This window comes from Macrosteles quadrilineatus, unplaced genomic scaffold (assembly GCF_028750875.1).
Source record: "Macrosteles quadrilineatus isolate MER2022 unplaced genomic scaffold, UCM_ALF_1.0 Scaffold_2__2_contigs__length_208266976, whole genome shotgun sequence".
Classification (NCBI taxonomy): Eukaryota; Metazoa; Arthropoda; class Insecta; order Hemiptera; family Cicadellidae; genus Macrosteles; species Macrosteles quadrilineatus.
Genome location: NW_026542595.1, coordinates 158,982,482 through 159,000,234, shown reverse-complemented (window position 1 = coordinate 159,000,234; position 17,753 = coordinate 158,982,482). Strand labels below are relative to the sequence as shown.

Sequence of the window (17,753 nt, the reverse complement as noted above, 5' to 3'; positions counted from 1 at the left end):
ATAAATAATAGTGTAACCTCTGTTACTGTGTGCTCTGTGTTGTAAGTGTCTTCTTTTCCAAATGCATGACCACTTTTCTCCATTTAAACAATGCTAAACAACGTAAAAGGAGTATTAAAATTGTTTAAATGGAGAAAAGTGGTCATGCATTTGGAAAAGAAGACATTTCTCTGTTATTATTTATCCTGTATATATGCTGTATATATCAAAACGAAACACGGAAGATTTCTCAGGTGCCGTTTGACGTCACCAACTGCTGCTAAATGGTTGAGGGAACACCATTACCGCAACGATACGGATTTGAGCCGTCTGCCTCGGTGGTGTAGTGGATAGCGTGTCGGACTAACAATCCGAATGAATCGGGTTCGAATCCCACTATTAGCACAATCTTCTTGTCAACAATTTTTATCATATCAGCAAGTTTGGTTGGTTTGGTTAGAATACGACAGTTTAATTTTATAATTAAAAAATTTTAAAATTGAATTTTAGGCATTTATAATTTTATTTTATGAACAAAACTATTTTTTAGATTAGTAAACCTTCATTCGATTTTTTCATTATCAGCACGTTTAGTTAGTTTGGTTAGGTTATGACGGTTTAATTTAATAATAGAAAAATTATAAAATTGTCTATTTCTTCAGACGCAGACGTCAAACGGCATCTGAGAAATCTTCCGTGTGCCCCACCGCTGTATATATGACAATATCCTGCATATATATGCTGAGTGGGTTTAAACAAATTACTGGTTATAAATTTCCAGCTGTTTTTTGCAAATGTTAATATTTGTATTAGAATGCTTAGTAATAATTCAAACACATGTTTATTAATTTCCATAAGAGAATATAAATAAGAGTGAATAGTTTGGTGTTGAAGGAATACTTAATTGATGGTTACAACAACATGGCTCAGGATTTGTTTGTATTTTCAAAGAGTTTCCAGGAAAGGTTGGATGAATATAACTGTATTTTAACTAGTAATTTGAAAGCAGAAGATGTGAAAAGGGAATGGAGCATTTTTTTGGAATCTCATATTGAACCAGCAGGTTGGAGAGCGATTTGGAAGATGTCCCAAAACTATCCACGTAGTTTACTTGTGACTATTGATCTTATTAACTTTAAAGAATTGACCTGTACTGTCCAAATCAATGAAGTTGAAGATGGAGTTGATTGCGTTCCTTTAAAGGTGAGTGATATTCCTTTGATAGAATTATATCCGACAATTGGACAGAATAACAATAAAGTGTTTGTAAAACTTTTCAACACAGCCAAGGCTATTGATAGTCTGAGATTTTTTTACAACCACTTATGGATGCCTTGGGATGAGAATTATGGTGGTTCTGACTCATGGGTCACTTCTCACTTAGAGGGAAGACTCTACTTGCAGTTTGAGTTGATGGAACGTAAGGTTCCTAACCAGGTGGCTTACAATGTGTGCAAGCTGATATCAAAGGGCCGCAACGTCCTCAGAGAGATAGAAGACGTTCAGCTAAAGCTCACTGAACTACTCAATGAGATGGCTCATTTGCAAAACCAGTTTAGTGTATTTGAAAAACCTGTGTTGCTGAAATCATCCAGTGGATATTATATGGGCAAAGGAAAGGAAGATAATGAGGGGTTGCTTGCCAATCCCAGCCTGCCTTTTACGAAAATTGTCAGTGAACAATCGCCCCTTCCAGAAGCCATATCATTCCATGCCATGGGGAAAGCACTGGACATTGAGCATTTTCCTCTAGAAGTTTTAGAGGCACTTGTTTCTTTTCTCTCGGCAAAAGATTTATCCAATTGCATAGGCGTTAGTAAAACCTGGTACAGTATTTTTAGTGATGATTTATTTTGGAAAAGACATTGTATAGCTAGTTCAAATTCCTATTTTTCAAAAAATAAATGCCTTGTGGACCCTGCTTTCAAACTAACAACAAACAACACGGTTTTGCCCATTGAAAAAAACCGCCTCTCATTCTTACAAGAACAGCACTTATTGAACAATTGGAGATGTGGGCGCTTCAGGAAGGAAGTAATTGGAAGTTTAACCCGTGATAAGAGAATTGTTGAGTATGATTTTCAACTATCATTTTTGGACGATGACCATATATTTGAAAACCACCATGTCTATAATAAAGGACTAACATATGAGACTCGAGTTTGGAATGTAGCTGAGACTCTAGTCCTAGTATTGACTATACCACACTGTTTGAGTGAACGTTTTGAAGCTGACACTTATCAAATAGTCAATAGCAATCTGATAGTTGTCATCCAATGTAATTTAGTACAAGTTTACAAAATCAGCTTGGATTCTAAAAACTGTGTTCTGAATCATCTCTTCTTTTTTGATAAACCGGAGGAATTCTCTCATAGTTTAACAGCTGATAGCGATATTGAAAGTATCGTGGTCTCATCAATTAGTGACTTTCCAGATGTTCAGTATCTTTATCGGTTTGTTTTTAGTGGGCAATACATGATTGGAACCTATGCACATGGGGAATCTGCTCTCTTGCACATTTGGGACGTCAAGACGGGGAAAAAGGTTAAAGAAGACAGATACGAAATCGGACCAATAGAATTTACAACTTTAAAATCTACTCAGCAAGTCACTGATAAGGTCCTCGTAACCTACCATTTAAAACATGTCACTAACATAGGAAATGATGTTGGAGTATGTAGCTCAATTATTTATGATATTTCACGGTTACAGTTTATCCTGCCTAGTAGGTTTGTTCACAATGGATGGGTGTCGTATTTTGATGGCCATTTGAGTGTCATTAAAACCCATAGCGAACCCCTCAAGATAGTATATCATCATGATGCAATGAACCAGAGTAAAACCATGACTGGTATAGAAACATGTCCTACAACCAATGTTCATCCCCTAGGCAGTAACCTATTGATATCTACCGAGCATCAAATATACCTTGTAAATCCTGTCAATTTAGTAACCTGTAACCTAATGAGGGCCGATTTTCGCCTTTTTCATACTGAAGTGTTGGCTGGAAGATTTATTTTGCTGTATGGATGGAAGGATGCATGCTATGCATGCTTTCAAGAGGTATGGGAGATTTGCGAAACAGAATGCAGAAAAGTTTGGGAATATCCAAAGACAGAATGTTGTATTACCATGAAGTCAAATAGTGTCTGTTCTAAAGTTCTTTTGAGACGTAAGAAAAGCAGCAAACTTATTGTATTGAATTTCTGGTAGAAAGTAAAATATTGTTTTTACCTAATCTCACTGAGTTATTACCAAATTTTTCTTAGTTTATTCGTAACACACTTAATACAATAAGGGGTTTCTGTTACATTCCCTTTTCAGCTGTCCTACTCAAACGATGAGGAATTCCTACTTCACGAATGAGGTTTTATTTTATCGTTCATGATTCAGCGCACCTTTCAATGGTAGGTAACGAAAAAGCGCTTTCCTTAGGTTAGGTTAGGAGAGGTTAAGAGTCTACATCAGTAGTAGCCGGTATTTACTCAGGGGAGGTATAGAAGAGGCTACGATGACAGCTGTGGGCTTCTTATTAGCTGAGGGAACGCCATTACCATAACAAAACGGTCGGTAGCCATCGGCCTCGGTGGTCTAATGGTTAGCGTGCCGGGCTGATATTCTGAAGGTCCCGGGTTCGAATCCTTCTGGTAGCATTAACTTTTTGTCCAAGATTTTTTTATTATCAGCAAGTTTGGTTGGTTTGGTTCGGTTATTACAGTTTAATTTTATTATTAAGTCATTACAAAATTTTAATTGAGCAAATTCTAGTTTTATTTAATAAACAGAATTATTTTTCCGATTACTAAACTTTTGTTATAGTATTTCTTTATCAGCAAGTTTGGTTAGTTCGGTTAGGTTATGATAGTTTAATTTTATAATTAAAAAATATAAAATTGAATTTGAGACATTTATAATTTTATTTTATGAACAGAACTATTTTTGCGATTAGTAAACCTTCTTTGCCAAAGTACTCTCTACTACAGCGCTGTTCACGGAGGAATTTTGAACTAAATGCCTCATTCGTACCTCCCCTAAGTCAGACCCAGTAGTAGCCATATTGGAATTTAGTCCCATAAGTGCAATGTTAAATTTGACAGAAGATGCCATTATTTTGAAGCAGCATGCCGGTGTTATTTATAAAGATATAGTTTTGTAAATTTATAACTATGTTTATAGCACAGAGCAATAGGGAATAAGGAACTTATATTTCAAATACGTGTTTTTCTCTTTTCTTAATAAAGTATTTAATTTAAGGCCTAATTAATGATCATTAACTAAGTGGAGGGAAAATGTAAAAAAAAAAATCCTCACTCCCTAGGCGACCACTAAACCTTAATTTTAACACCTTAATCATTATTTTATCACAACAGATTTTTCAGAAATTCTGTTACAAAGTTAATATTGCTCTAAAATCCAAAATGGTTACCATGCATGATGAAGACTCTTAAAGGGCCCTTTAGCGTTTCCACTATTTCTGAGTTCACATTCTTCATAACGGCTTGAAGATGAATTGAAATCTCACAGCTGATTCTTCAGTTGAATTTTTAACCACAGTCGGATTGTGTAAACAAGAGAAAAAGATTTATGTAAATGGATTTTGAAAAAGTTACTTTTTAAAAATTGCAAAATGATTGAGGTTGATAAATCACTAGTCAGTCTTTATGTTTTGGATGTAAATCTGCGAAAAATAAAAGCCTATCGATTATTATTGCACATGGGTCGCCGTGTATTTTAGTTCCGAATAAGAACATTAGGGCCAACTATAATTAATTTTGTAAGAAAACTGTAGACACTACATACAACCTCAGAATAAAGACATTTATTCTGCAAAGAAACCTATGGCCCTGATTCAATCCAAAGTCAACTTCATGTTAGAAACATCGATATATACCTATGGTTAGAAACTAACTCAGACTGCAAACGAGGTATATTATTATTATACTTATTTTAAGGAGATCACTACATCTACTTGTATACGCAGTTATTGGTAATTGGTATATAGTACAATGCAATTAGATCTAAACCGGGGCATAAAAAAGTTTAAAACCAGTGCCAAATTGTTGAATCATTTCCCTCAATTTGTAAAAAAAATACACTTGAGTGTCGAGTTTGGGGGGGAGGGGGTGAAAATGAGACTTTTTAAACTTGTTCGCAAATACCTCGAATACGTTGCGTTTATTGAAATATAATAAATTTAAAAAATTATCTACATTAAATAAAAAATACCCCCGCCGCAGAAAACCTGCAGAGTAAGCGAATTTCCATTAGCCTGACAGAATTTTCTTTACATTAAAATGTCTCCTTAAAAATATCACATTTATTCCCTATTTAAATATAATTAATTTAACGAGTACTTAGGTTTGCTGCAACAGGGAGGGTAAACAGGTGTTTTTTTTTTTTTTTTTTTTTGTAAAATTATAATAGTTTGGTATGAAATGAATGCATTTTCCAAATTTTATCAAAATATGTTCATAAATACATAACTTTAAAACATAATTTTAAATTTACAGATTTTTGGAATTTTCTCCGGAACCATTAGACGCATAATAACGATTCAATATACTAAATTATTTGTTTTTTTAAGCTCTACAAAATGGTTTGGAAAGAAATTGCTAAATTTTAAGTTTTTAGTGTCAAAAATGGGAAAAACCTATTTTTACCCCATAAAACCCCCCATAAACCCCCGTACCCATGGTCCGATCATGCTGGTTCGCGAACTCGTTCGAATAAACGTAGGTGTACACGTTTGTACCAAATTTCATCAAAATCTGATGATTTTTGCTCGAGTTATCACGCTAACGGACACATATATAAATATATATATATATATATATATATATATATATATATATATATATGAATTTGAACGGATGGTGTTTTTGGCCTCTAGGGACCTCAAAACGAAAAAGTAAATCGGTTCCGGGTCCAGATCTTACTATGAGTACTACGGCAATAGCTTATTCCCTATAGGGGAAATTCGCTAAAATATATATATATATGCGTTAAGGAATGTTTTAACGCAGACAGAATGAAAGATAAGTTTGCGACCACTTAAATGTCTTACTTAGCTTAGATACTAAGATACTAACTACGATCAGAGGTTTTTTTAGTCAGGTATATTTATTAAAAGCCCATTCACCAAGGACATTGGGGTTCATAGTTTTTAGAGTTCACTATGAAAAACTAGCCAACCTTCATTTTTCAGCACCGAATCTAAGATATTTTGTTTACCAGGTGAACACTATAACCAATAAACTACCATAAAAAACCTACTCAGTAACACGATCATATTCTGAACAAATATGAACATCAGTAGTATAACATGAATACGCTAAAAAGATGTAAGCATGTTAAACCCAAAAATGTGTTAACTACAATAAACATTGTATACATTGTACGAAGGATGGTGCGAAGGACGGGTACTCAGCTAATGACTTGATAAGTTACATCAGGACCATTGATTACGTGCCGGAAGCGACCGTGCCAGAAGCGACCCAGCCAAAATCGTGCCAGAAGCGACCCTGGTAGTAGCGTGAGTGCCACTAGCGACCCATTGTTTGATAAAGGATTTTACAATGTTTTGTTCAAATCGGTGTTAATGGCTTATAAACAAATCCTATTCTTGTTATAGTAATATGTACCACCTGGAAGAGCCCAATATTCGCCTAAAGAGGTGTTTTAGAATCTCTAGTTCCCAGCTGCTAGCATAGACTCAAGTTATGTGTGGTAACTTAATCAATCAATTTATCTTGAATTTTTATCATTTTATAAGAGCCAATATAACCAATTAACTTATATTTTCTTTATTTTTAAATTTATTATCTAAATATGTAAATATGAGATGGTGGATGTGTGTTTGTATACTACTTAATCGCACGGGAACCACTCAAAAGATCTAAATAAAACTTTACATGGAGGTAGTTTGTCAAATATAATCAAAATAATGTTTATTTCAGTAGGTAAAATACTATGTTACAATACTTTGTCAGTACAAATTTAATAATTATGCCTTAGTTATGTAATAACATACTGACATAGGCCTAGTCGTTAATTATGAAATCCCTCTCACATAGGCCCGTGCGTGAGAAGTTTCCTCTATCAGTAAATAAATATTCTAAATTGAAAAAAAACAGATATTTATAAAACATGACATGACAGTTAATTGGTAATAATTTGGTTGAAAGAAAAAAATAAATAATAACTACAATAAAAAATAAAGGTATACAAAATACCGGGTATAAAGTTTTATTATTTGGATAGTTAGTGCAACTTGGACTAATAAAATCCAGACAAAATTCAAAAAGCAGAAACCATTTGAATCGTCAAACTTTGGATTTTTACTACTAGCCTGTTTGGAGATAGTAGCTTCTTAGAATTTAATGAAGTTGATGTGTTAACAATTGTTAACATATTATGTTTGGATTATTATTTGAAATAGATACTTGGACTCTTTCTTCAACGTCCTGTCCGTTGCAAAGCATACGAATAATTACAACAGCTTGTTTTCATTTAATTAATTTTTTCTTTTTTCATTGCGTTTAAAATGGCCCTCCGATATTTATAAATAATTCCTCCCCTTCCCCCAAATTTACTGCATAATAGATAAGTAATTGTATTTCCAAATCTCGAAACTGAAATGAAATACTGAAATTGATCTTTAGGAAATACACATTTCAGTTCAGAAAACACAGCCAATCAAATAGGGACTTTCTTAATAAAAAAATCAACAGTCTGGCTACAAAGTTTTTTTTTATTTTTGTGACAATAACAGTTGGAGTTAAAAAAAACAAGATTTGTATAAAGATGAATTAAGAGCAATAAACTGTTTGATGATATAGCCTATGACAGATAATTAATAACAATGCAATAGATTTATTGACCTACACATAACAGTTCAAAAATATAAAAATAATTAATAAAAATAAGCTATATGGTTTAAATATTAACAAAAGAAATTATTTACAAATATAAAAATCGTACGTTTACCACAACATATAGCAGGTGCAAAAGCTACAATAATTGTGACATAACCGGGATTATAGGCCTAACAAAAGCCACAATTTGTACAAGCGTTTTAATTTTTTTGGGGATTTTTTAGCTAAATCATCAGCTGGATAGATAGCTTCGTCATTATAAATATATACAGTATAAATTCCTACCCTTTTCTTGCCTTATATTTGGCCTATTATTTTTGAGTTACTAGTGACGTCTTAGTCATTTTTTGTGATAGCAGGTCAACAACATCAGGGGTTGTAAGCTGCCGTGACTAGAAACCTCAAAATCTTCTTTATTTAGTTGTGCTAGAATACTCTTTTCCATATATGGAATAAGCTTATTACCGTAGGTCTCATTGAAAGACCTAGACCCGGGACCTATTTCATTTTTCGTTTTGATGCCCCTAGAGAGCAAAAACACCATTCGTAAAAATATATGTAATTGGTAATTTAAGTAATTTGGTTATAATTCATTTCCATTCTAGCTCCTGAGCTGTTATATTAAATGTGATAAATAGGGTTACATACCTTATAATCCGACAAACAGCTCAAATAGTAGGTTGTTTACATGTTTCGGCTTGTATCGGCCATTGTCAAAACATTGCAGTTGGAAAAAAATACTTATCATTGTTTACTAATGTCCATAAACTTTTACACACACATACACGGACGAATAAAAAAATAGGCCTATTACAATAAATGCACCTAGCTGGAGTCTACAAACTGTTATAGTTTGCTTATTTTATTTATGGATATGTGTTGGTAAATGTATACTCGTATGAATTATACGATACAATTTACATAAAAAAACTATTATTTCTTCCCCAAGTGGGAATAAATTTAGTCTGCAGGACTGCTGCGGCGGGAGTATTTTGTTATGTATTTAATGTGACAGCAAATCGTTTTAATGGTTTTACAGTGAAATTCTGTTTAGTTTTTGTTAAGAATATAAGTTGAATCGGCGTTAATTCATTACTCGCCTCCCGCACCAAATTCTTGGGTCGCTAGCGGCACGGTAGAAAATTGGTGGGTCGCTAGCGGCACGGGTCGCTTCTGGCACGGTCGCTTCTGGCACGACACCGGACCATTGAGTAAAAGCCCAAACAGATGGGTCCTTAGTTTCAAACCATCGAAAAGCTGCTGGCTTCTTTCAGGACAATGATACGACTTGGCATTGCATCGGCCACGTAGCTACCAAGCTTACAAAATCCCAAGCAACACTATCATAGGAAACGCTTTAGGGGTATTTCACTCCAAATACAGGTACGAATATGAGTGTGTGATAATTAAGATACCTTAAACAAACGTAGCTTTTTCGGCCGTTTGTTTTCCCAGGCGTTATTAAGCAGTGTCCAACGATAGTAAGTCTAACGATCAAGTAAAGCCGGGTCCAGTCTTAAACACTCCGAAACCTACTGAACAATTTAGTAATCAATTTCAACATTGTTCAGCTATCACGCCGATCTCAACACACTCGGTGAGGGAGGACTTAACCGTCCAACCTCTCCGAGGTCCTGTCAACTCTCGTCGCCGTCGGACTAATCCGCTTGACAGCTCGGGATATTCGCTTAATCCTAGCTAAAGGCTTAATCTAGGTTTTTACCCGGAAATGCGAGGTATTAAGCTAATTTTTTGCACAGATGTCCATTATGGCACGTAAAATCACACCCTAAAAGTCCCCGCCCGTCCCCTGTGTGCTTCCGCCGTTTTAACGAAATAAAGGGGGGGAGGGGCGCGACTTATTTAAACGTGTCCATGAACGCGATAACTTGAGTAATTTTAGTCCGATTTTGATTAAATTTGGCTTGAAGGTGTAAGATATGTGATAATGTTGAATGAGTTGGCAAATCAGCATGATTGGACCATGGGAACGGGTGTTTACGGGGGGTTTTATGGGGTAAAAATTCTGTTTTATGGTGTAAAAATTGAATTTTCTCATTTTTGACCCTCAAAACACAAACATTTTTAATTTCTCTCTAAACCTTTTTTAAAAAGCTTAAATAATCGAATAATTTAGTATATTAAAGTGTGTTTGTAAGGTTATTGGTTACGAAGAAAATTCAAAAAATATAAATTAAAAATTCCCATGTTATTCTTAAGGAGAATAAGCTAGCTGTTGTAGTTTGCTTATTTACGGATATATTTTCTTCAAACTTGGCAAATCAACTTAATTTATACTAAGCTATTGATATTTTACTTAAAAAACACACTTCATTACCCTCCCTGTAGCAGTAAACCTAGGTACTTGTTAGGCATAATGTTATTTAAACAGATTTAATTAAAAATCCAATCGGGCAAATGGAAATTCGCTTAGTCTGCAGGTTTGCTGTGGCGGGGGTATTTTTTAATGTTTTGGCAAACTAATTAGTCATTTGTTCTTTCAACCTGTCTTCAAGTAAGTAAGATCAGAGTTATTGTTACAACTTTTTGAAACCTCCATCATAGACTTGCGTGCTACTCCAAGGACCTCACAAGTTCCAACCATTACTCCATTGCTCCATTACACCATTACCCACGCTACTCGACCGTGAATGGCTACAGCTCTGACAGACGTTCGACTGATTTATTCACGTCGTCGCTGATCAGCTGTTATGACGTCACTGAATTTACTTCACCTTTTGACAATAACTTTGTGGATCGAGTCGTGGTCATGATAATAGAGATTGCTGGTTGTGGCTTGGCTCAATTGAATGGGCCAAACCATTCAATTTTTATCTTGGGTGGTTTTTTGGAGTGTTTTTTAAATCATATTGAGATTTGTAGCTAGATTTATTTCTAGATAGCTAGATTTCAGGAAAAAAAATTATTGAGCGAAGCTCACTTTCCCTCACTTTGTAACTTCTTTGTAAGAGCATCAGAATGTAATGGCTTGACCAATTGATATGAAATTTGGCCAACAGCTAAAGAATACTGAGCACAATGTTTCGGCAAAAAAATATTTGCAAATTTCCTTCTGGATTTTATTTTATGGGTCACACAATTTCGCTTGTTTTTTTAATGTAAGTTGAAAGAAAAATTATATTGGGTTTATGACATATGGGTTTATCTCGTTTCATTTAAATAAGATTTTTTCACCACACTATGATGTTTTTGGCTGTATTACATACGTTAATTGGTGGCTGAAAGTTACGTTTTGCTGGCCATGCCAGCTGTCGCCAATTTGGGGACCGAGCAGGTTTTTACAGGCCGGGGCCGCAAAATCAGCTGTCCGCTTACTTACTTAGAACATGAATGCGTTTTAAATACACAATCAAAATCCATAGCATTGCAATATAGAATTGTGTTATTGTCACCGTTACCTAGCAACTATTCATTTATATTTTTGCTGACTCCTCAAATTATTTCTTAACCTTAAAGTTGTAGTTGTGTTGACGATCAGTGTGCATTATTATAGTGGTGAATAGTGGTAATAGGGTATAGTGTGGTGAAAAATAGCGTTCGTACCACGGACCAAAATGGTTTTGCAGCTCTCGATCGATTTAAGTTCTCGACTTCGTCTCGAACTTAAAAACTATCTCGAGCCGGCAAAACCTCATTTTCGGCCCTTGGTACGAAATATACTATTTTTATCAGAATTTATTTTACAATCTGTTCAAACTAAACATTTTATGTTAATAATTGTTTGTAACTGTTTTGTTTACATTTCAATGTTTACTTTCATCCTAGGTTAAAGTTGGAATGTAACAGTTTATCAATGGAAGTGACAGTTTTGCTATATTTGTTTTGAGCATGCCTCAAAGGCCACGTCGTAATATTGGTCGTCGCACCAATAATGCAAATATTGTAAGAGAGTGGCGTCGTGAACAAGAAGAACCAGATGAAGCAGTGGCGGAAGAAGCTGAAAATGATAGGCAATTTTAAACTAATAAGCTAATCAATTCCAACATGAATTAGATGCACAAAAATTTTACACTTGCACTAACTGTCATCGCCAACAACTAACAGCTTCAAACCAATCACCGATTTGTTAGCGTTGTCGTTCAAATGCAACTAAATTCACGGCGTTAAATAATATGGATGTCAAGTGTCCCGAACGAATTAACTGACCTGACGATTGTAGAACAAATGTTGATTGCACGAGTACATCCTACTATGTCCATTTACAAAGTACTGTACAAGCAAATGGTCAGGATGGCCAGTTTCACTACAAAGGTACAGTATGAATTATCAGATAAATTTGTCATTCTTTAGAATTTAAATAATATCGGGCAAACAAACGGTGAATCTGTTGAAAGGGAACATATTGTAGGGTGTTAGCTGCTTTAGCCATTGATAATCTTTAAAAATAGTGCTTCGCTCATTTATGCGTCTGAAGTGTAACGGCAGACCACCCTTAGTATAATAGTCTTCAGTCATGACTCAAAATATTCGAAATGAAGGATACCTTATCTTATTTTAGATCTACTGACTAATTGTGTCATGATTTGTTGTTCTGAAAGGCTAGGACTGATCAACTGTCAAACAACAATAAAACACCCATTCAACCAACAACCACAAAAGAACAACCCAACTACCCAAACAACCACCAATCACCACCTAACTAACCAACAACCACCAATAACCCACCCAACTAGCTAACGACCACTAATGAATCACCCAACTAACCAACAACCCCCGATGAATCATCCAAATAACCAACCACGACCAATGACCCACCCAACTAGGTAACGACAACGAATGAATCACCCAACTAACCAACAACCCCCAATGAATCACCCAACTAACCAACCACCATCAATGAACCACCCAACTAGCTAACGACCACTAATGAATCACCCAACTAATCAACCACCATCAATGAACCACCCAACAAACCAACAACCCCCAATGAATCACCCAACTAACCAACCACCATCAATGAATCACCCAACTAACCAACAAACCCCAATGAATCATCCAAATAACCAACCACGACCAATGAACCACCCAACTAACCAACCACCATCAATGAACCACCCAACTAGCTAACGACCACTAATGAATCACCCAACTAACCAACAAACCCCAATGAATCACCCAACTAACCAACCACCATCAATGAACCACCCAACTAGTTAACGACCACTAATGAATCACCCAACTAACCAATAACCCCCAATGAATCACCCAACTATCCAAACACCATCAATGAATCACCCAACTAACCAACAACCCCCTATGAATCACCCAACTAACTAACCAACCACAACCAATGACCCACCCAACTAGCTAACGACCACTAATGAATCACCCAACTAACCAACAACCCCCTATGAATCACCCAACTAACTAACCAACCACAACCAATGACCCACCCAACTAGCTAACGACCACTAATGAATCACCCAACTAACCAACAACCCCTAATGAATCACCCAACTAACTAACCAACCACAACCAATGACCCACCCAACTAGCTAACGACCATCAATGAATCACCCAACTAACCAACAACCCCCTATGAATCACCCAACTAACTAACCAACCACAACCAATGACCCACCCAACTAGCTAACGACCATCAATGAATCACCCAACTAACCAACAACCCCCTATGAATCACCCAACTAACTAACCAACCACAACCAATGACCCACCCAACTAGCTAACGACCACTAATGAATCACCCAACTAACCAACAACCCCTAATGAATCACCCAACTAACTAACCAACCACAATCAATGAATCACCCAACTAATTAACCAACCACAATCAATGAACCACCCAACTAGCTAACAACCCCTAATGAATCACCCAACTAACCAACAATAACGTGCAATTAAACATATGAAATCATTTATGACTATTGAGCTGATTGTTTTATTAGGCCTATTTTCTCTGTGACAAACTACTTTCAACAAAATCTGTCTTCTGGATTGTATTATTTATGAAATTTGTACAGTTATCCATCCATGAGCATATTTTACATTAAAAGGTGTCTAAGAACACTTAAAACCCATATTTACACCTACACCGTGTACATAAAAGATCATAAAAGATGGTAAGTTGTAATCGATTTCGATGAGCAATAAACAACCGAAGAGGTGACACAGTAGCCTATTTTTTGCGTGAAAACATAAGATACATTAAAGTTGTTTTGTATATCAAAAAAATGTACGTTAATTTTGTGAAAAATACTGAAGACGCTTTTTGCAAACAATTATTTACACGCTTCTATTGGGTTTGGCCATTCTTGAAACGAAACATGTAGGTTAATGTGAAATAAAACGCATGAAACATGCTAAAACCTTTGTTATGCTGTGGTTCTTGCTTTATCCACCAAAGAGTGATTACAATAGTTTGATTAAGATAGCAACAATTATCGACCTTGTGTACGTTATTGGCTACCAGTGTTACTGAGTTGTCGACAATACACCAATAACTGACAACAATACAACAATAGACGATTCCCAAGCAGAACACGGAGGACAGCCCTTTACGTGCGAGGGTCGAGGAGACGACGGCTAAGATAAGGCGCTCTTCTTAAGTATTTACTTCAAGCAGTAGGCTATGACACTAAAGGTCTTTGATATTTTCTTGATAACTGGCTGACATAACTCTGTTAATTGTGTAAAAGTTTATGAATCTTTAAAACTGAATGTTGTCAAAACTGTATGATACTATTGACTTTGGAAGTATATTCCTGACTTTTACTCGAAGAAAAATAGGTTCAAAAAGAGTGCTAATAATGAATCAACATTTTTGGTTACTTAAAGTAATTTTCAACGTGATATATATATATAGTTAATAAATTGGTTATAGTTCACATTAATGTGCCAACTCAGCATTATTTAAAGTTGGAGTATTAAAAGCATTTGAAGTTGTCTATAGCTGGACTGGAGGAACTATTCTTCTTTAAAAGGGGAATAGTTAAATGTTTCAGGGTTTCAAATTAATTTCACCAACTAGTAGGTAGACTGTTTGTTTACTTTCTCAACGTATGAGTTGATTTTTGAGCGATTTCACCTTTTAAACACCATTGCGACACCAATGAAGTGTATTGGACATGAGGGAAAATAAATAACCTTATACAATGTAAATTTATTTATTTGTTTTTTATCATGATCATTACAACTTGAAAGAGCAATTATTGCAATACACAAACACCACGCTTTGCTATTTCTCCCATGAATGCTTTTTCCGGTTAATTCATATACATGGAAAGTACAACCAGTGTTTTCTTCACGTTGGGCTTTCTTATGAGTTGAATCTACTTAAATCCCGTGCAACCTTTGAGAACAACACATCAATGGTTTGCCCATTTCTCAATGAGGCAAATGTTGAAACCATACTTTTCCACGATTCATTTAACCCAAGGTTAAAACAAAACTTGCACCTTTACTTCCTACTCTTGATCGCCTCCACCCAATGGAACAAGGTGTTATGTCTAATACAATTATTCATTTGCATTTTTAAAATTAAAACAGTATATTTCGATTCCGGCATTGATATTTATTTATTTCTCTACGTATTTTTTACTAATTTTGTATTTTAATGGTTAGCTTTGAATACGATGTTGAACTCAGTAATTCTTTGAGAGATATACTGTTATTCATATAAGTCCAATGTAATAGAATACTAAATTTGCCTTAGATAGGTTACAACATGCAATTATTATGACTTAATATTTTACGAGTTTACATTCTAAAAATAACGTCTAAACATTCATACATCTAAACTCATCTCAGACTACAGTTATGGGTGGGTCGAACAACTGGAAATTGACTTGATAAACATAGGCCTACTACCGTATAGAGAAATCACCGTAAGACTATATATCTCGACTGTCAGACGCGTAAAGAAAACATCCGTTAAGTCACATGCCAGGAGTGAGTGGTTCTACAATGAAATATAAACTAACTGTGAGAGATTCCCATGTATTGATGTGACGGCTTTACAACAATGTAGAAAGAGTTCAAGGTTTTAGTGTTGCATGTACCGTTGTTTTTATTTTGCTATGCACAACATGGCAGAAGAATTGTTGAGTCAAAGTTTATAGAAGATGTAAACCTATTTTATTATTATCATCTACCGTTTGGCCTAACTTTGTTACGACTCCGCCTTTTCACAATGAGTTTTTATAATTTTTCATCGGACTTGAAAATTATTCAACCATCTTTCCAATGATATATTTAACGGATTAAACAAGTAGTTGTTTAATTTTTTGATCTCGATGTATGTTCATCCTCCCGTTAACGGAATCTTTGAACGCTGAGAATGTTCATATGATTTACAATTAAAAACTCAAAACGCAACTTTTATCGTTGTTCGATCAAAATATTTATTGGAAACAATTATTAAGATTCGATTTCGCTTTATATGTGTTACAGCTAGCATTTAAATATGAACAAAAACTCAAAACAATGGTTTCTGAAACAATGGCTGCACTGTTTGGTTGGTGCCCTGCTGTAAAAAACAAAAAACTACTACTGTAACCTGCACCTGTAACAGAAAGTACAGAAGCGATGTATTTAATATACAATTATTTTAATTCAGCTCGTCTACAATAAGCCAATGAAATAATACAATAAAAGCAATATAAATTAAAAACTCTGTAACCGTCAACAAAATAACTGTACATGACTTTATAGCCCTATTTTAAAACTTATCAGGCGTGAAAAGGATGAAACTTTTTATAAAAAAAATAAACCTACAAAAAAGGGGCGGATCCGGATTACTACCTAGCTCAACTCCGCAACCCAGTGTTAAATTTGTGTTAGAGAAACACACGTTTTTTCCACTACTTTTTTGTCGATGTTAATATTTTGTCGTATTTAACTTAATCAGGGATATTTTAATCACTCACAAATCGTTTATAGCTGTAACCAATTAATTATTCAAAGTCATAACCACGTAATTACTAATGTTTTGTTATTGTTACATTTTGTTTGTTTCAAACATTTCCTCTACCTTGTTAAAATGTTATTCATCTGGGGAGGGACGGTGAACGCCTACGCATTTGTCAGAAATCCTTGAACAGTAATCACTTGAGAGATCGTAAAAATATTACCTCTTCAACCAATCACCAATTTTGACTTTGTTCAATCTTCATAAGCTTCACCACCAGCTAATGTCTTAGGCATTTAGAATTTACTTCAAATTACCAAAGCTTACTTCAAATTTCACGTAAGGATCGTTAGCTTAAAAATCGTAATTTAAGGCTCAATGGATTGATTTCTGTACACAGATTTAAACTTGTATTTGGAAACTATACATTGCTATATAACTGCCTTAAGTACTAGAGGGTTAGTTTATCGAACCGTCGACTTTGTAGGCTGCTTTGAACTTCTTTGAATGTCTACAACAATTTGTGTTCCATTATTTGAGTGTAAAATTTACAGAGCACTAATCCATTGGCTTACATGCTAAAAAAACTACAAATGATAGAAAACACAAAAACACACAAGTTTACCGGAATTAAATAAACCTTAAAATGGTCTTTAAAAATAAACCATAAGGTTGACAAATCTATAAGAAAATATTTTGAATATACGGTTGAGCGTATCTTGAGTGCGCAAAAACATATTTTCTTCATTATGTAACCTCAAAACACAATCACGTAATTTTAACCATCATGTATGACGTTCCGTAGTTGTAGATCAGTTAGGACATCAACCATGCGTAAAACTCATGGCCTAAACCATTGATTATGTACAACACTAATTGTATAGTCAATGTCAAAATACATCATTATAGGGAAATAGGTAGATTAGTATGGGCATTTATTTTAGTCAATTGTATGGTCAAACTCAATGCATGGTTCGTACAGAATGGAGATGTACTTAAGTACATATTGAAAT

General features: G+C 34.9%; 1 protein-coding gene across 1 annotated transcript; it reads left to right on the top strand.

The window, feature by feature from the left end:
- Positions 1-896: 896 nt before the first annotated feature.
- LOC128985069 (uncharacterized) lies at positions 897-3,192 on the top strand. Its single transcript, XM_054404442.1, has one exon. The coding sequence runs from the start codon at positions 901-903 to the stop codon at positions 3,190-3,192; it is 2,292 nt and encodes a 763-aa protein (XP_054260417.1). The 5' UTR covers positions 897-900.
- The last annotated feature ends 14,561 nt before the right edge of the window (positions 3,193-17,753 follow it).